Below are 20,298 nucleotides of genomic sequence, written 5' to 3'. Positions count from 1 at the left end.
GTGCCAGGAAAAAGCACCAATTGGACCAAAGTCTCAAGATCTTATCCCAGCTCTGCGTCGTGTAGGACTGCAAGGCTGCATTTCCTGGTGGAGCGAATGGTAACAGAAATTGAAGGTCATTAGAGTCAATGGTGTCTAAAGCTTTGGCGAACAACCTGGAGATTTTGTAGCTGGGGAAACTCTGAAAAAGAATCTTCCAGAACATAAGCATAAAGAACATGGCATAAAGGATTGGTGTGTCTGTGGCTTCCTCTGGGACAGTCTTCAGGGAGATGGCACAGGACCGCGAAGGAATAAGTCCTCTGCCCCAGAAACTACCTGAACCTGTCGGAGTTAGGGTTTCTATGGCTGTGATAAGACACTATGACTAAAAGCAACTTGGGAAGAGAAGGGTTTACTTCACTTTCCCTTCTACATCACAGACCATCATCAAAGGAGGTCAGGCTAGGAACTCAAGGCATCAGCATGGAGGCAGGAACTGGAGCAAAGCCCATGGAAGAGTGGGGCTTATTGGCTTGCTCCTCATGGCTAGCTCACCCTGCTTTCTTACAGAACCCAGGACCACCTGCCCAAAGGTGGCACCCCTAACCATGAGCTGGGCCTCCCACATCAACCGTAAGTCAAGAAAAAGTACCACAGGTTTGTGCACAAGCTGATTTCCCCAACTTAGGTTCCCTTTTCCAAATGACTAGCTTGTGTCAAGTTGACATAAAACTAGCCAGCATAACCCAAAACTTTCCTGCTGCCTCTCTGGAGACTGAATTCCGGGCTGGGGAAGGGAGGACCCCATAGCATTCCACGGATACATCAGCTCTGAAAGTAGAATGAGTTGAAGAAGAAAATCTCGCAGCTAACTGGCTAGATAAAGACCCGCGGACTGGAGCTCTGCAGCTGGGGAAACACTTGGAGGACTTTGTCTTGGAGCCACCATTTCCTTCCAACTCTCTAGACTAGACATGGCTTTGACTGTAGCTTCTCAAAACTGTAGCTCCATTTTGTGAATTTCTGGTCCCAGAATCTTCACTATAATGTATGAAGTTAAAACTACCAGCTTTGAATCAAGAAGATGGAAATGAATTTGAATACAAAACAGTCCTAGAGATTGACTGGAGAAATGACTCCCCAGCAGTTAAGAACACGGGGTGCTATTCCAGGGGACCCAGGTTCGATTCCCAGCAACCACATGGTGGCTCACAACCATCTGTAACTCCACTCCCAGGGGATCTAATGCCTTCTTCTGGTATCCACAGGTCCCATGCAAGTGGTACATAGACATACATGCTGGCAAAACACACATACACACTTCTTTTTTTTTTAAATTTATTTATTTATTAAGGATTTCTGCCTCCTCCCCGCAACCGCTTCCCATTTCCCTCCCCCTCCCCCGATCAAGCCCCCCTCCCTCATCTGCTTGAAGAGCAATCAGGGTTCCCTGACCTGTGGGAAGCCCAAGGACCGCCCACCTCTATTCAGGTCTCGTAAGGTGAGCAGCCACACTGCCTAGGCTCCCCCAAAGCCAGTACGTGCAGTAGGATCAAAAACCAACTGAGATTGTTCTTGAGTTCTCAGTATTCCTCATTGTCCGCTATGTTCAGCTAGTCCGGATTTATCCCATGCTTTTTCAGACCTAGGCCAGCTGGCCTTGGTGAGTTCCCGATAGAACATCCCCATTGTCTCAGTGTGTGGCTGCACCCCTCGTGGTCCTGAGTTCCTTGCTCGTGCTCAGTCTCCTTCTGCTCCTGATTTGGACCTTGAGATTTCTGTCCGGTGCTCCCATGTGGGTCTCTGTCTCTGTCTCCTTTCATTGCCTGATGAAGGTTAATATTCAGGAGGATGCCTATGTGTTTGTCTTTGGATTCACCTTCTTATTTAGCTTCTCTAGGAACGTGAATTATAAGCTCAATGTCCTTTATTTATGGCTAGAAACCAAATATGAGTGAGTACATCCCATGTTCCTCTTTTTGGGTCTGGCTTACCTCACTCAGGATAGTGTTTTCTATTTCCATCCATTTGTATACAAAATTCAAGAAGTCCTTGTTTTTTACTGCTGAGTAATACTCTAATATGCATATATTCCATACTTTCTTCATCCATTCTTCCGTTGAAGGACATCTAGGTTGTTTCCAGGTTCTGGCTATTACAAACAATGCTGCCATGAACATAGTTGAGCATATACTTTTGTTGTATGATAGGGCCTCTCTTGGGTATAGTCCCAAGAGTGGTATTGCTGGATCCAGGGGTAGGTTGATCCCGAATTTCCTGAGAAACCGAAACACTGCTTTCCAGAGTGGTTGCACAAGTTTGCATTCCCACCAGCAACACATTTCTTAAAGCTACTGTCTGTATTTGAACATGTGTGTGTGCATTTATTTACTCATGGGAGCTATGTAGGTTATAAAACAAGAAAAGAGACTATGACAGGGGAAAAGATAGTTTAAGATAGGGGAAGAGAGCTGAGTTGGGAGTGGGTAGAATTCTTTATACATCATTGACAGGGGAGTCATTTGTTCCAGCCATTATGCAAAACTAAGATCAGAAGTACCATATGCTTCAGCTATACCACTCCTGTTTATATACCCAAGGGAATCTAAGTTAGTGCACAGAGACACTTGTACATCTGGTTATCTATGCACGATCCACAATGACCAAGTCAAGGGCTAGCCTAGATGTCCAGAAAACAGATGAATAAGGAAAATAAAGGATGGACATGCAAACATAAACACACACACTGCACATGTGGGCACATGCATTCTCACACACAAAGTGAGTTTTCATAGAAAAAGGAAATCATAATACATAATACTTGTGGGAAAGTTGGAGGAACTGCAAAGCATGATGCAAAATGTGATAAACAAGGCCCAGAATGATAAATACTGCATGTTTTCTCTCAAGTGTAGAATCTATCAAAAATAAAATAATACAAAATCAGAAGGGACTTATCAGAGAAACGGAAGGATGGAGAAGAAGAGGAGAAAGGTAAATGAGGGTGGCAGGCGGATAGATAAAACCCAAGTTTATTATATATGTGTGAAAATATTACCATAAAACTTCTATTCCATATAACTAATATGCACAAATCATAAATTTAAAGAATCAAAAATGAAGATTAAATGAAAAGTACACAGAAAGCAAAACATAAGGGCCACAATGAAAAATCAGATAGAACATAGAGAAAGAATTGTGACAATTAATAAAACCAAATGTCTGTTCCTGGCAATGCAGAGTAAAATCCACACAGCTTTAGCTAGAGTGATCAAAGAGAGAAATACATCCCTCGTGTCAAGAATGGAAGCCAGGGCATCACTACACAGTCTACAAACACTAGGAACATAACAGAACAGTTTGATGAACTTTATCAACTTATCTGAAATAATAATGATAATAATAATAATCTGTCTTTGAACAAAACAGTTGTTATCAGTAGACTTTTGCCTTTAGTCTTGTGTGAATGTATGTCTGTGTGTGTGTTTATGTTGCTGTATGTGTATGTATTTGTGTGTGTGTGTGTGTGTGTGTGTGTGTGAAGTATGTGAGCACATGTATGTGCAGATGCCTACCGAGGCTGGAAGAGAGGCTGGATTGCCCAGGGCTACAGTGACATGTGTTGTGAGTCCCCTGTACTGTGTTGGGTTTTAATTTCAGTCTATACTGGTGCAGGTTCATCAAGGACACTGTAGTGTGGGCCACGAACAGTTCCCCTGCAAAGTTCCATCCTGTTTGGCACTTGATGCCAATCACATTGACTCAGATTTCTATCTCTGTTTCTGGAAACTTCAGACTGGCAGAAGGCCGGGTCATCATCATCCCAGCTCTTGTTTCCCTTCCTCCATGGTTCCAAATTCCCTGCTGTTATTGTTCAACCACAAAGAGCTGTTTCATGCATTCTTTTCCTGCTCTTCAGTAGTTTGTGAAGCGGGTGCTTCCTGCTCCGACCACTCCTTCACTCACTTGTAGAAATCTGACTTTTAGTGACATATAATCTTAGCTCCAATTCCACACTTGCTAAGAGGCTGTCACAAGCTGGCGTTGTAGAAATAACTAGAGATGGTGACATTTCTGATAAGAACTGAAAAGAAGCAAGTGTCTGGTGCATCACACTTTTTAGAAAGTTGAATGAACAAGCAGTCAGGTACAATGTTTGCCATAATTTTAATATTTTTCAGGAAACAGTAACTAAGATTTTGATCGCCTTTGGCATTAATTTAAAATGTCAAAAGATAATATTTTATGTATGAATACGGGGGTGCATGTGCCTTATATACACATGCGTGTGGAGACCGGAGGTCAAAGTCTAGTGTTGGCTTCTATTGCTCTCTGCTTTACTTTTTGAGACAGGGTCTCTCACTGAACCTGAAGCTCACCCATTCAGCTAGCCTGGTCACCCAGGGAACCCCGGGGATGATCCTGTTTTTGTTTTCCCAGACACTCTACCTAGCCCTTTACATGAGTGCTGGGGATCCAAGCTGAGGTTCTCCCAAAGCCCCAAACCGCATTTTAAAAATACACAAGATCATTCCTTGTCCTTTCTTGTTATTATGTAAGCTGTCTCTGCTGAACACACTGATATGGTTTTGTGTGTGTGTGTGTGTGTGTGTGTGTGTGTGTGTGTGTGATCTTATCGTCACTGATTGGATGGTATTCAGACAGATTTGTTGTTCAAATTATAACTGAATGATTTGTCTCTTGTGTAAAAGAATCAGAGTATGAGGAGATAAGTCAAATTAGTTAGGTTGAGCTCTTTTAAAAGTATATTATTTTTAAAATTCCCCCCTGTGTGTGTGTGTGTGCATGTGCGTGCATGTTATACGTAAGCACAGTCCCATGTATGAACATGCGGAGGTTATAGTTTGACACCAGGTGTCTTTTTCTGTCACTCTTCCCTTTAATTTTTTGAGACAGGATCTCTTGAGGAACCTGAATGTCACTGTTTCAGCTAGACCAGGTGACCACAAGCCCTGGGTTCCACCTATCTCTTTGCAGTGTCAAGATTACAGACACACGAAGCCACAATCAGCTTTCACGTGGATGTTGGGGATCCAAACTCAAGTTCTCGTGTTTCCAAAGTAAACGCGAACCCACTGGTCATCGCCCCAAAGGTGTATTTTTAACACTCCTTTATTTGTGTGTGTTGGTGCACGGTGGCACACTCGTGCCATTATGTCCGTGTGGAGGTCAGAGGACAACTTGTTGGAGTCTACTATTTCCTTCCACTGTGCAGGTCCCAGAGCTCAAACTCAGGTCGCTGCCTTTGCCCCCTGAGCCATCTCACTAGCTTGTAAGATAGAAATTTTAGTAGCTACTAAACTTAGAGGCTCAAATTTAATCTAAAAAGTCTTATTTGTCCCAAATCTAAGAACATTCAATGAAGTTTTCTGGGAAGATATTTTTATTCGTTTGAATTCCTTTCGCTCCAATTATGATATCGAGTTATAAAGATGTCAGCACGCATCCACATGGAGAAAAACCATCAGGACCCCTGATCCGGTGAGACCCCAGCTGAATGGGGTTAATGTCTGTGGAACGTGCAGGCATCGAGCAGTTCTGTGAAGTGAAACAGAAGAGAAAAGAGCATCATTCCCCATCATTCCCCATCATTCCCACACTCCTCTCTGCTCCAGTGTCCTGTGTTCTTAAGAGCAAAGTTCTTGAAAACATGTCGGGAACTCTTCTGTCCCACTTACATAAAAGTAAGTCATGGTTAACTGAGATGATTTAAGATCCTCACAGACACTCTCTGTACTGCTCTTTCTTCCCACTTTCAGTATCTCTAGCACACAATATAATGATACAAAAATTCAGGCTTATGCCCAATAATTCTATTCTCTCAGTTTTAATTTTATTTTCCCAGTTTCTTTCTTTTTAGACAGCTATTCCATCTAAAATATGTATACCAAGACTCCTTTAGTGCTAACCATGCTGTATTTGTTTTTATTAATTTTGTGCATTTAATATAAAACATTCAGAAATCAGTCTATCATCAGTCCTTCCGTCAGTCCCGTGGTATATACAGTTTGTGTCTTTTCCCAAGCCCCCAGTTGACAGCAATAGTGCAAACACACATGAGAAGACCTTCGTTACCAAATGCTCTCAAGTTCTGGAACACTTCTCGCCTCCTTCAGACAATTTAGCATTTCATAGACTGTGCCTTTCACTCTTGTCTAGCTGAATTGACACAATGGTAATGGAATCCTTCTGCAAGGCCAGGAGAAAGTTTCTACTTCTCCACGCCCTTGTTCGTGCCAGCTGAGAACTTGACACATCTGAGTTCTTGATATAAACATACTGACTTTGATTCTTGTGTTATTTCTGCTTGGTGGTCCATTCTACTTACCAGAGGACAGGCACTGTCTAAAGTTGTCCATCAGGGTAAGGTACTGTGGTCCTAGGTATGTTTCGTACGTTGTCTTGTTCTGAAGGTTAGATAAGCATTCCGTGTCATCACTGAACAGCAGGTCCTTAGCTGAGGAGTCAAACATCTGGAACATCATTTTTTCAAATCCATTTCTTCCAAAGAGCTCCTGAATTGAGACAGACAGACAGTGACCGAGGGTGCCAGAAAACAGAGAGGTGTCAACTCTGTCTAGTAGACCAAAGGCTTTGGCACTGTTCAGCTCCCGCCCTTGGAGAACCCCAGGACACAACAACAGTTTAAGAAATACTGTAGTTAACAGAAAGCATGGTCTGTGGGTTGGCATCCTGGCCTCATCTCTGCCTTGCTATGCGAACTTAGGGGAATTCTTCGCTAAGCTGAGTCAACCTCAGTCTGCTCATTTGTGAATGGAGACAGAAATATCACCTGTGCAATGATGTATGTAAAGGCATGTAATTAGAAAGCTGGCCATACATCACTACTTAGCTAGTCTGTGCCAGGTGCTCCCCCAGATGTCTGGATCGCCCTCCCAGGTCCATCCACTGCCTGAGATGGACTCTTGCCGCTTTGCCCCTTCTGTTCTCTGGAGTTCAGCCAGTTCCATATTTCCATCCTACCTGCCTGCCTTAGTTTACCTTCCTTGTAGCTAACATGGCAGCTTGTCTTCTGGGAGACTTTCCCCTGCAGATTCCACAGTCAAGATACTTACCTTAGTGTTTTTCCTGGGTGTGAGGGTTAATTTTGGTTATCAATCTGACACGGCTAGGCAGAAGGTTTCTCAGTTAACCAAAGCCTCTGTCAGATTGACCATAGGCACATCGATGGGGCTTTTTTTTTTCTTTTGATAGTTGATATAGGAAGGCCCAGTTAACTGCAAGTGGTACCATTTCTCAGCAGGTAGGTTTGGACAATACAGGAAAGCTAGCTGAATGTGAGCCTGAAACAAGATAGTAAGTAGTGTTCCTCCATGGTCTCCACTTCAGTTCTTGCCTCCAGCTCCTACATGGCTTCCTCAGTGATGGACTATAACCCGTAAGCCAAATAAACCCTTTCTGTGCCAAAGTTGCTTTTAGTGTGGTCTTAGCCCAGCAAAGAGAAGCAAACTGGGGTACCGGGCCACTATCCTTTAACAAGGATATGAAGGGGGGATATGTGATAAAACGTGGATTTCTCCTTTGGGGAACCTCCAAGAATGTAGTATCTCCTCAACAGGCAGAGGAAACTATAGGTTTTTCTTTAGACTGCTTAGGTTAGGTATCTCCTACTCCAAAAGATCAGATCCTGTCAGCTCCCAGTAAGGTCAGAAAGTGTCTAGATGTTTGGCTCTTTAACTTCAGACGATGCCCAGCTTATCCCGGTTATGGAGACAAATTCAGATTGACCCACAAGTTAGCTAGAGAAGCCACTGCTTTGCTCTACCTATGCTTAACTCAGTCAGTGAGCCAATGGCTCCCTTATTACACCCGAAGAGAGAAGGGATTGAATCTCATGGAAAATTGAAGGGGACTATGAGATTCTGCGTGTTTACTAAGGGCAATGAATCCCAGGCTGCTCTCTTAGCTCCTTAGAGAGCTAGAGAATAAGTGAGCATCGGATACAACCAGAGGCAGGACGAGGAGGCCCAGGGCTCTCTCCTCATGGAGAAAGAGTGTGAGTTGGGCTGGGTATGGGTGCATGGTGTCAGCACAGCTCTGGGACCTAGCACTGAGTCATAGGAAGTAGGCACCGGTGCCCATACCTGTTGGTTGAAGAGTATTCTGCGAGCAAAGTCGACCTTATCTTTCCTGGAGAACACAGCATGGTTTGGCACTATGGCTAGGTGGCAGCTCTGAGCCTCGGTCACAGGCTTCCTGGTGCCATCAAGACACAGCAGCTCAAAGTCTTCCTGTTTCAGGCCCTTAGGCCAAGACTCAGGGTTCTTCCCTAGGGAGAAAAAGATGGGTCAGTCACAGCTTACAGCTTTGGTCCAGAACTTTGATCTGGAAGATCAAAAGAATGTCTGTCCATCAGCGAGTCAGATATGCTCACACAGCCCATGGCTTTGTGTGTGTTTTCATCTGTGGTCAAGGCCAGGGTGATAATTAGCCTCACCAAGCCTGAACAGATTGGAAGAAAGTTAAAACGCGAGATTAATTTAAAATGCTAGGACCCATTCACTGGGGCCTGCTAGGTTTAGCTATTAAACTTCCCCAGTTGTGTCTTGGGGAGCCACCCTACCAGGAAGACTCCACAGAAGGAAAGCCCAGTGCGGGCACCTACCATCAGTGTTCTGTAGAACTGTGGGGTGCTTCATGAAGGCCACGTCCCCCTTCTCAACCAGACACCTGCACAACAAGGGCCAGGTCAGCAAAGAGGATCAACAGAAATGAAAGGGAGCTGCCAAGGGGGGGTCACACTCCTTCCCCACGTTCCCCAACTCCCACACAAGCAACTCTAGCCACTGCAGGGCCCTTGGGTGGCAGATGACAAAAGCAATGGGAAGATAGAACTGCTCAACGACTTGCATTTGTAAAAACCACCATTCAGGTCCTTGGTTTAAATTCTCACCACTGTGTTCTCCCATTAACAGAGACATGTAGGGAGATACAGCACCACAAGAAGCTACAATCAGTGTGGAACCGTAGCTGCGGAGGAGTCATATTGCACTCATGTGCCACTCAACTGATAACAGTGACATTCATCTCCAGACAGGACTGATCCTTAATCCCACGGGGAAATGTGCACCCATGTACAAAAAAATGTCAGGAAATGAATTCTGTGGTATCAGCTTGATGGAAATGTCTAGTGATTATCAGGGACACTGTTAGGGTTTGAATATGAAATGTTACCCCCAGGCTTGTGTGGTGAAGGCTGAGTCCTTAATTGGTGTCAGTTGGTAGGAACTTTAGGAGGTTGGGGGTCACGCCTTTGAAGGGCGTATCTTGTCTCTCCCATCTTATCCCACACTAGCTTCCTCCTGGCCATTCTGAGGGAGCCATTTGTTCCCTCCACTCTTCCATCATGATGCTCTGTGTCACTTCAGGCCTGTTCAGTGGAAGAAGGTGACCATGGATGGAAACCATGGGCCAAAACTCCTTGAAGATGTTCTCTTAGGAATTTGTCAGCACTGTGAGACACTATCACCAGTTCCTCCCCAGGCTTCTTTCTCTCTTGAATTCAGGTGACTCTATCTATAACTGGGGTCAGTTGTGGCCATTCAGACTCATGGGAACCCCCACCTTACTTCTTTTCTTCGTGAGTCTTCCTTCAGAATTCCATTCCTGAATGGGCATGGTCACCTGACTTAGATCAGTAGGCACCTCAGGGTAAGACAGACCGAGCAAGACCGCCTGCTCTTTAATCTCAAAGGTACACTCCTGGTCTCTAATCTCTACTCCAGATCAGTGGTCCTCAGAGCCAGAGGCTAAGGCTCATCAGCATCACACCAGCATGTTGGAAACCTAGTGCAAGTACCTGAGCATCAGCATCCTGGAAACCAGTGCAGGTACCTGCGCATCAGCATCTTGGAAACCCAGCACAGGTTCCTGAGCATCAGATCCTGGAAACCTAATGCAGGTACCTGAGCACCAGCATCCTGGAAACCCAGTGCAGGTACCTGAGCATCAGCATCCTGAAAACTCAGTGCAAGTACCTGAGCATCAGATCCTGGAAACCCAGTGCAGGTACCTGAGCATCAGCATCCTGGAAACCAGTTCAGGTACCTGAGCATCAGATCCTGGAAACCAGTTCAGGTACCTGAGTATCAGATCCTGGAAACCAGTGCAGGTACCTGAGCATCAGCATCCTGAAAACTCAGTGCAAGTACCTGAGCATCAGCATCCTGAAAACTCAGTGCAAGTACCTGAGCATCAGCATCTTGAAAACTTGGTGCAGGTACTTGAGCCCTACTAGCCTGACGGGTGAATGGGAGAGTGTGGACATTGTGACATGAAATCTGCTTTCCCAAGCCCCCCCCACCCCCAGGTCTGAGTCATGGTCACTCTGAGAACCACATCCATCGTCAGACCGCCACTCACTCACTTTGTGATTTTTCTCACCTCCCACTAATTTATGCCTTTCCAATTCCTCCCAGAGTGTATACACTGTGCCTCCTACTACCCAGAGAAAACACAGGAATCATGTGGTGGCTTATTCCATGTGGTCCTCTGCAAGACCTGCCAACTGTTTCCTCTTCTACTGTCTAGCTGGAGGAAGCTGGGTCTCCCAGGGGCACAGGTCCTCACCAGGTACTCTGATTCCAGCCCCACCTGTGACCTCAACAAGCATCTGCCAGTTATACTTGTTCTCATAAAATTTTAATCTTTCTTTGATTCAGAACTGTTTCATTACCATTTAAATGCCTTCTCTGGTTTTTGTTATTTTATTTGTATGAGTGTTTTGCCTGCATAAAACGCTGTACACAGCATGCATGCAGTGCCCATGGAGACCAGAAGAGGGCGTCAGATCCTCCAGGAACTGGCATTATGCAAGTTTGTGAGCTGCCATACGGGTGCTGGGAATCAAACCCAAGGTAAGTGGTTTGCCAGCTGAACCATCTTCCCCACTCCCTGAACAGATTCTTAAACTGGGTTCTGAAGAAACTGAAAGGAGAGAAAACAGAGTGAGCAAGGATATTTAACTTCAAGTATTTTTGTTGTTGTTGTTGCAAAGAGTGAAGAATACATGGTTGCTTGAATTCATCTTTTGTTTGATGGAAAAAGTAACAGCATGTTTACAAGCTGCTGGGAATGACCTAGTAAACAAGAAAGTGTGGGACCCTGATGGTTCATTGGTTATGGCACAGTACGTAGGAAGAGAGAATGTGCTGATGCAGGAGAAACAGAATTGATGGGGTGATGCCCTTAGGATGGGCAGGAGAGGCTGCCTCTACGGGTGCAGGACTGGTCTCTGCCAAGAGAGGACAAGTGTCCGGAATGAAGACTGGGAGACAGCATCCGAGGGTACCGGTGCTGGCAGATGCTGCCCTGAAGCTGATCCAGTACTGAGGCTTTGTGGGCTTCCTCTTCTAATTGCTTTGTCTCCTAGGAAGCAGTAGGAACCCAGAAGCATGCATCTTTTGAATTTGGTCCTCATAGCTTGTAAAGGAAGCCAGACAGCTGGAGGCCTCAGTCCACCAATCTCATAGTTTAGCCAGAAGGAGGGACAGGCACTGAGGGCAGAAGGACAATGACCATGACTGGTCATTAAATGTGTGTGAGTGGACTATAGGAAAACAGGATGTGGCTGCGGGCGTGAGAACAGGAAGTACTCCCAGAATTGGAGTGTACCAGGATGAATGAGGCTAGGGGAGTGAGATGGCAATAGTGAATGAGATATTTGGAGCTAAGATGGTTCTCTGTGTGCTCCTGATAATTTTCAGGCCAGTCTGAGCTGCATAGTAAGGTTCTGTCTCATTTTGGAAAAAAAAGACTCATGCCACCAAACTTGGCAATCTGAGTTTGATCTCTGGAGCCCACATAGTAGAAAGAGAGAGCCAACTACCTCAAGTTGTCTTCATCTTCACATGTACACTATCGTGCACAAGTCTCTCTCTCTCTCTCTCTCTGTCTCTCTGTCTCTCTCTCTCTCTGTCACTCTCTCTGTGTCTCTCTCTCTGTCTCTGTCTCTGTCTCTCTCTCTCTCTCTCTCTCTCTCTCTCTCACACACACACACACACACACACACAGATAGATAATCAAATTTTTCTTTGAAAAAGTATTGATGTTGGGTCAAACCTAGAACAATATACCTTACGATATAAAAAGTTTCAAGCTAGTTTGGCCTGGATTTAACATTCAGCAGATATTGTTGTCACTAGTGCATGACTGATAAGAGAGGGAACAGTTTGGAGGGCAAGGTACTCTCCTGGCATATATGGGGACGGGAGCATTTTCTAGTCCACCACACGCCACCTACACAGCTCTTACTCGACCAGCACCCCCGCCCCGCCATCAGAACACATCTAGCTTGGCTCATCATGCTTAGAACTCAGTCTGCCTGCTCAGCCAGGTTTACCGGGTTCAACAGACATGGCCACTAGACGCTGACCCAGCAGGTCACAACCCAGAGCCCTCCTTCTCCACACTCCAGTCTGCAAACCTCTATTGCTGTCCTCACTGTGGTGTGGTTAGTGCCACCCATGCCCTCGTAAGTCTTGTTGGCTTACTTCTGGATGACTCTTGCTACAGATTCTCTCAGGCTGAATTCCTCTGCTCTCAAACGCCTTCTCCATGTACTTTTCTAAAGCTGTCCCCGGTCCTGGTCACTGCCACATCAATCCCTACTGTGTGAGGATCTTGACCATCTTCCAAAGTACATGACAAGGCTTGGATCCAGAAGCTGGGGAGAAGGTTCAGTGGTTAAGAGCACTTACTGCTCTTCCAGAGAACCAGAGTTCAATTCCCAACACGCATGTGGGGCAGCTGGCAATCGCCCATAGCTCCAACTCCAGGGTCTCTGATGCCCTCTGCTGGCATCTTTAGGCATCTGTATATACATGATCATATTCACACAGACACATAGACACAGTCACACAGAAATAGACACAGACACACGCACAGATATGGACACGCATACACATATCAAAATTAAAATAAAGTTTAAACTCAAATTTTAAAAATAGCATGGTTCTGAGGAGATGGTTTTAGAGGTGAAACCAAGAGGAGCTGGGGCCTTGTGAGAAATCCTGAGGTCACTGGGGCATGCCTTTGAAAGGAATGGTTGGACCATGCTGATTCTACTCGGTCACGGACTAGAAGCTCTAAGACCATGAGACAAAATGAACTTTTTCTCCTTACAAGCTGAGAGTCTCAGGCATTTTGTTACAAGGATGGAAAGCTCCCTAACATTGTCTCCCCTGGTCCCTCTACTGCATGTGCCGTTGAGAAGAATCCTGCTTGCTTGTGTGCTTACTGTCCTGCTCCTCCACTGGGGAATGGGGTAGACAAGATGCCTCTACCTAAAACAGCACCTGGTATGTCTCCGTTTTCTTAAATGGTTGGAGGAGCCTAGACAGATCTATTATTAAAGATATTCAAGCAACTGAATGTAGGAAGCAGGTGTCTGGGTCTCTCCTGTGATTGACAGCTGAACTCTAATAGAGCCCATGGCTCATCTACAGTCACACAGAAGAAAGGAGGGGAAGTATATTCTGCACCCCCAATCCTGCCCTGCCCAGGTCCCTGAAGTGCCCTCAGGCTGCTGGGCCAAGGGATTACTCTCTCTAGAACCTTGATGTGGGATTCCCCTCTGTATGCTGAGAATACCATTGGTGAATAAAGAAACTGCCTTGACCTGTTGATAGGGCAGGATAGAGCTAGGTGGGGAGGGGCAATCTAAACTGAATGCTGGGAGAAAGGAGGCGGAGTCAGGGAGAAGTCATGTAGCCCCACCAGAGACAGATGTCAGAACTTTACCAGGTAAATCACAACCTCAGGGTGATACACAGATTGCTAGAAATGGGTTAAATTAAGATGTAAGAGTTAGCCAATAAGAAGTTAGAGCTAATGGGCCAAACAGTTATTTAATTAATACAATTTTTGAAGTTGTTATTTTGGAGCTAAGCTGCTGGGCAGTCGGGGAACAAACAAGCAGCCTCCTACAACAGAACCTGGCTGAATATCAGACCATAAAACAACTGGAATTGCAGTAACTCTGTTCTCCAGATCCAGCTCCTTTTAAACTGACACCCAGGGACTGGAATGATGAAAAGGATAAGGGGATGAGGGGGTCGATGGGGCGAGGCCAAGAGAAAAAAGAGCACAGATACCAACCTGAGAGCTCCGCTGGAGCCATGGTATCCCTCACGGCTGTTGGCAGCACACATGTGGGCTGGGTTGTCACCACCAACACACAGAGCACAGAGACTGGAGCCTGGCTTAGACCCTGGGGCACAGCTGCTACTGAAGAACTCATCTGTGAAGAAGGACAACCAGAACAGCTCTTCAGTGATCGCGGAAAAGCCCCAGGGCTTGTCCCCAACACTGCCCGTAACACAAGCTGGAAAAGTCTGCCAGATACTATGGGCCTGTAGGCTGAAGATGGGTGCCCCAGTGTTACATAAGAACTTTGGGTGACTTTCCAGGCAGCAAGATGTCTCTGTCAATTCTAGAGTTTTGGAAGTTGCCTACAATGGACTTCCTGTTTACTTACGTAAAATTATATCCTTCTGGAGTCTTTGATAGAATTGAAGAATAGATAGTTATAATTATAGTTTTCCCTAGTTATGATAAAAGATAGAGTAGATATAAATATTGTAACCATAATTATTGTTTGATAACTTTTGTTGTATGTAATCTTGCTATGTTAAAGTTAAAAACTTCCTTTTTATTTAGACAGAAAAGGGGAGGTGATGTGAAATTCAGTGTGCTATAGATATATTTTATTGCCATATGTTAATAAAGAAGCTGCTTTTGGCCAAGGGCTTAACAGAATATAGCCAGGCTGAAAAAGATATATAAAGAGAGTGGACAGAGTCAGGGAGAAATCAAGTAACCACCAGAGAAGAAAGATGCCTGCACGCTGGTACCAGTAAACCACAAGCCTCAAGGTAAAATATAAAATAATAGAAATTGGTTAATTTAAAATGTAAGAGCTAGCTAGCAATATGCTTAAGCTAACTGGCCAAGCAGTGTTTTAATTAATACAATTTCTGTGCGGTTATTTCGGGCTTGGGTGGCCAGGAATGAACAAGCAGCCTCTGACAACAATAGGCCATTAATGCCAGCACTTAAGAGGCAGAGACAGTTGGATCTCTGACTTTGTCTACATAGTCAACATAGCAAGTTCCAGGACTACCAGGGCTACACAGAGGAACTCAAACAAAAAATGGTGGTATTGAGATCAATGGAAGAAGATATCCAACATCCTCCTCTAGCTAGCATCCATACACATGTGCACACATATGCACACCCTGGTGAACAGACATATATCATACATGCAAAACAGCCATACATATGTGCACACATCCACACCCACATGAACACATACATACACCATACATGCAAAATATCCATGCACATATGCACACATGTGTGCCTGCACATGTACATATCCACACCTACATGAATACATGCATTCATCATACATGCAAAACTAATTTTTTAAAAAGGAACAAGAACATTATAGAATAAAAGAAAAGATTGCAGACAGACAACATAAAGGGACTGGCTGGAGATGGACCAGACTGTGAGCTCACAGAAGTCCACCCCTGTCCCCACACAGGGCAGGGGTGATGAGGGACGGATAGATAATTTAGACCTAACAGAGTGGAAATGGGGGGGTTGTTTAACTTACACCGTGTTTTCTGATCTCTGCTGTCTTGGTCTTCCCTTACAAAGTTTGTCATTGTGACTTCAAGTCAGGAAAGGAATAGAAAATCATGGCTTCCAGGCCTAGCACTGGATTCCAGGGAACTACACTGAGGACACTGAGCATGGGCCCCTCCTTCTTACACCCTAATACCTACGGGTACCTGTCAGGACTCAAGCAACCGCACCCATGGATCTGCATATCCCCTCTTGCTCTAGGAAGAAGGATTATGACTCCATGAAACTGGAGACAGAGGGACCCTCAATAGACCTGGGAGTCAAGACAAGAGATGAGGGGTGAGTAGGTTGTCCCCAAGAGAGGGGGAGAGAGTAGAAGCCTACAGACAAGGGAGTGGCCCCTGAAAAGGCTGTGGAGAAGCTGAGTCCAGTCATAGCACGAAAATCTTAATGGAGGCCATTCAAGTAGACCATCAAGAGAGGGGAGTGGGGTAGCGGCTTGCTTTGGCCAAGACCCCAGGGGATCTTACTGTGTGGCTACTGTTCTTTCTCCCTAGAGAAATGAGGAGGCTCTGAAGTGATGTGCACAATGCTGGGCTCAGTGCATTGGCACACAGTCTAATCCACACTCTGCAGAAGTCTATCTGACCGGGAGGAGGATGGGATCAAGAGCTGATGCGCAGCTCAGGTGGCAGACTGCTGAAGTGGGCCAGGAGAGATGAGGGTAAAGTAACAAGAGACAGGTGGGAGGAGGAGAAACTGACATTGCTGGGCAAGGAGGACTCCAGAGTCCTCCACTATGTTAGGCAGTTCTGGGACATTACCAGAGTAGGACGAGAGAACTCAGTTTTGGACAGGGTGAGTTTAATGTGCCTTTGAGTTCCTAAAGAGATATGGCAATAGACAGTCCACTAGACAAATGTTTGAGCTGGATGTGGTGGTACATGCCTATAATCCCAGCTGTTGGGAGGCAGGAGGATGGGGAGTTCAAGGTCAGCCTCAGCTATGTGATGAGTTTGAGGCCAAGCAGAACTTCATGAAACCGTGCGTCCGTGTGTGCGTGTGTGCGTGTGTGAGTGTGTGTGTGTGTGTGTGTGTGTGTGTGTGTGTGTGTGTATAGGTCAAGGGGAAATCTGTGTTTAGGAGTTATCACCCTTTAGACCCTATTGCAGTAGCATCCATCATTTTATCCAATGCATATCAAGAACCCAGTAATTCATCTCATGACAATTGAGCCCCACTTGGATGTGAATGCTTAGAGATTGGGCTTAGACCAGGGAAAGAACTGCCTTTTGCAACCCAACTCTTTCTTAACCAGATTAGAAAGGATGGGCTCTTGCAGGAGCCAGAGAAAAACCAAGCTGGGGCGCTGGGGCGTTTTCACTCCTCCCCTTTCTCCACACCCATTTGTTTTGATGTGAGTGCATAGCCCTGAGGGCAGGTGGCTGTAAAGAAGGGAAAGGTAGGGCTCACTGTCTGTCTGTCAGGCCCTTGGCCCAAATACCTACCTAGGACATTCGTTGCCTTCCACTGAACTGAATTCCCTCCAACTCAGGTACAAGATCAAGGAAGGCACCACTTCACCTGGAGAACACACTTACCAAATTTGCAGGACCCCGTTTGGTTGTATATTAAACCCCAGGGGACGGTCCAGCCAGCAGAAGTGCCAACTGCTGTGTGGCAGGACTTCTTGCCTCGAAGAGAGTTCCAGGTGATGCCAACGTCTGATTTCTTAACCACGGCCACAACATAGTAACCTTGCGGTGGAGACACCAAGAGACAAGCTCTTACTGTTTGGAGGAGAACAGACAAAAGCAGGATCTGACACGCCCCCTTCCCCACAACACTGAATGGCTTCTCTGTGTGATGGAGAATACGAACTTGGTTTCTCCATTTTTTGTTCTGTTCCATCCCTCGGATGGTGTGTGGAAAGTGCATAGCCAGCCTTTGCCTACAAGTGTGACCTTAGGATGTGTGAGAATGGAAGGGTGGAAGTGGCCAGAGGGGGGCTCTGCTTCTCCTTCAGCACCCCTCTTCTTATTGTCCTGCCTTCACGTAAAAGATAATGCTGCAGCTCCCTAGTGGGAGTTAGCATTCTTGCCTCCTTCCCGATCCATGGGACTATCATTAATGCACCAGTTATTCCTACCCAAAGAATATACCACCGAATCGTGTTCATTTGTGAGTCTGATCTGAAGAAGGAATTGGTAAGATTAGATAGAATTATAATCTTTAGAATTAGAAAGCAATGTGATCACCACCACCTCTGTTACACACACACCCTGCCCTACCTGTATGCGTTCAAATGTGGGAAGCTGGGGCTCAACACGGCAAATGGAAGACTTGTCTCAGGGCTATTTCTTAAGTGACCTCGGTGCCTATGTCGGTGCCTACATTTCTGCTTAGTGACATGACAGCCGAAACTCATCCTGTGTACTGAGCCTCTTGTTGTGAGGGGAGAATGGGTGAATCTGTAGGTTCCCAGCAGTGGTGCTGGTGGTAGAGGCAGTGCTAGACTCTCAAGGTAAAGCAGATTCTACCGAGTGGGCAGCTAACCTCTGACTGGGCTGTTACATAAGCAGCTAAATACTATCTACTATTACCAAAACACTAATACTGTCTTTGAGTCTAAGGTTTTTATATTTACAACATTAAATACTATCGTCTATCTTTGATTCTCTCTCTCTCTCTCTCTCTCTCTCTCTGTGTGTGTGTGTGTGTGTGTGTGTGTGTGTGTGTGTGAGAGAGAGAGAGAGAGAGAGAGAGAGACAGACACACAAAGAAACAGACAGAAAGAGATAGGAAAGACAGAGAATGACAAGAAAGGGAGACAGAGAGACAGGAGAGACAGAAGCGGAGAGACAAATGAGACAGTAAGGGAAAAAGACAAGAGAGATGTAGATACAGAAAGATAAGAGAAAAACACAGAGAGTTGGTGTGATCATTTGATGGTTGACTTGACAGGAACTAGAACCACCTTGAGAGATAAAGCTCTGGGTATGTAGTGAGGGATGACTGGGTTAATTGAGGTTGGGAAGCAGGTACCAATCCCTGGCCTCCATAAAAAGGGAAACGTTGCCAAGCCCTGACATTCATGTCTCTCTGCTTTCCGACTACTGATACAATATGACCAGGCAGCCTCTCACTCCCATCACCTTGCTTTCAGCACTATGATGCATTGTATCCCCTAGCACTGTAAGCTAAAATAAACCCTTCTTCCTGTTGGATGCTTTTGCCATGGCAACAAGGAAAATAACTGATGTATTTGGTTCAATACAAAGCCTTCTCCAGGCATGCTCTGATCGAACTTTTTCTACCATAGCCAACATTTGTCTGAACCGTCTTCTAAACATCCTTGGTGACCTACATTTGCATATGACTGCAGCTCCTGGGAATCCCAACTGCTCTTGAAACAGGTGTGTTGTTTCTAACCATAAATGATCAGACTAGCATACTCGGCTGATGAGTGGCCAGACCTTGGCTTTGGGGATGAGGAAACAAACAGTGCAGAGAAGACTTCTTAGCCATGAGTCTAGAAAGGGGAGAGCTTTGGGGTCCGGTCTTACAGGGAGATTAGGGTGGGCTGCTGTAGCTGAGCAGGGACATGACACTTCAACTTTGCACTCTGGTGACCTTTGTGAAGCATGGCCGAGGGGCTTCTGTGACCTGGTGCTCAACAGGGACAAAGCCCTCCTGAGGCTGAATGTGCTGTGCTGGGCCAAGCCCTCAGCTCCCCAGATCTCTGCTGAGCCTAAGTAAGAATCCGGTGTTCACCCTGGGACTCTGTGTCCAGTGAACTTTTAAACCTTATCATTAAATCCAACGTTATCATTAGATCTAACAAAACAAACTTCTAGCCCTAGCCAGGGACCATTTGGCTCAGTAGAAAGAACCCAATAAGTTTCATTTTCAACAGATTCCCAGGTGATGCTGATGATGCTGGTCCAGAAAACACACCCAAGGACCACCATGCTCCACCTGCAACTTTCAAGACTGGACTCTTCAGGGGAGATATAAGCTCCTTCAGCCTATGTAGAGAGGCCAGGCAGGAGAACTTATCTCCTGGGTGTGTGTCCTGGTTAGCCTTATGTCAACTTGATATACAAACTAGAGTCATCTGAAAAGAGGAAACCTCAATTGAGAAAATAACTTCATGAGATTCGACTCTAAAGCATTTTCTTAACCAGTGTCTTAGTTAGGTTTTCTATTGCTGTGAGGAGACACCATGAACACTGCAATTCATATAAAAGAAAACATTTAATTGCAGTGACTCGCTTACAGTTCGGAGGTTTAGTTCATTATCATCATGGCGGGAAGCAAGACAGCATGCAGGCAGACATGGTGCTAGAGAAGGAGCTAAGAGTTCTTACATCTTGACTCACAGGCAACAGGAAGTGGTCTGTCTCACTGGGTGTGGCTTGAGCATATATAAGACCTCAAACTCACTTCTATAGTGGCACACTTCCTCCAACAAAGCCACACCTACTCCAACAAGCCACGCCTCCCAATAGTGTCACTCTCTTTGGGGATCATTTTCCTTCAAACCACCATAATTTGGGAGGACCCAGTCCATTGTAGATAGTTCCATCCCTGGGCTGGAAGTCCTGGGTTCTATAAGAAAATAGGTTGAGCAAACCATAGGGAGCAAGCCAGTGAGCAGCACCCCCTTCATGGGTCTCTTCA

At 45.6% G+C, this 20,298-nt stretch overlaps 1 protein-coding gene across 1 annotated transcript in view; it reads right to left on the bottom strand.

The window, feature by feature from the left end:
* Positions 1 to 5,373: 5,373 nt before the first annotated feature.
* The window catches only part of LOC121464314 (inhibitor of carbonic anhydrase), a 41,834-nt gene continuing 26,909 nt past the window's right edge, over positions 5,374 to 20,298 (bottom strand). The window contains exons 12-17 of the mRNA XM_041677197.1: positions 17,217 to 17,372; positions 14,122 to 14,263; positions 8,630 to 8,694; positions 8,109 to 8,293; positions 6,332 to 6,518; positions 5,374 to 5,541 (exon numbers count right to left, since the gene is read on the bottom strand). Of these exons, the coding sequence (XP_041533131.1) occupies positions 5,507 to 5,541; positions 6,332 to 6,518; positions 8,109 to 8,293; positions 8,630 to 8,694; positions 14,122 to 14,263; positions 17,217 to 17,372 (770 nt within the window). The 3' untranslated portion in view covers positions 5,374 to 5,506. The remainder of the gene's footprint in view (positions 5,542 to 6,331; positions 6,519 to 8,108; positions 8,294 to 8,629; positions 8,695 to 14,121; positions 14,264 to 17,216; positions 17,373 to 20,298) is intronic.

Source organism: Microtus oregoni, unplaced genomic scaffold (assembly GCF_018167655.1).
Source record: "Microtus oregoni isolate MIOR12 unplaced genomic scaffold, Mior012 000028F_ref0000031, whole genome shotgun sequence".
NCBI classification, from domain to species: Eukaryota; Metazoa; Chordata; class Mammalia; order Rodentia; family Cricetidae; genus Microtus; species Microtus oregoni.
The sequence above is the reverse complement of the archived record's forward strand: the minus strand, read 5'-3'. Positions and strand labels throughout refer to the sequence as shown.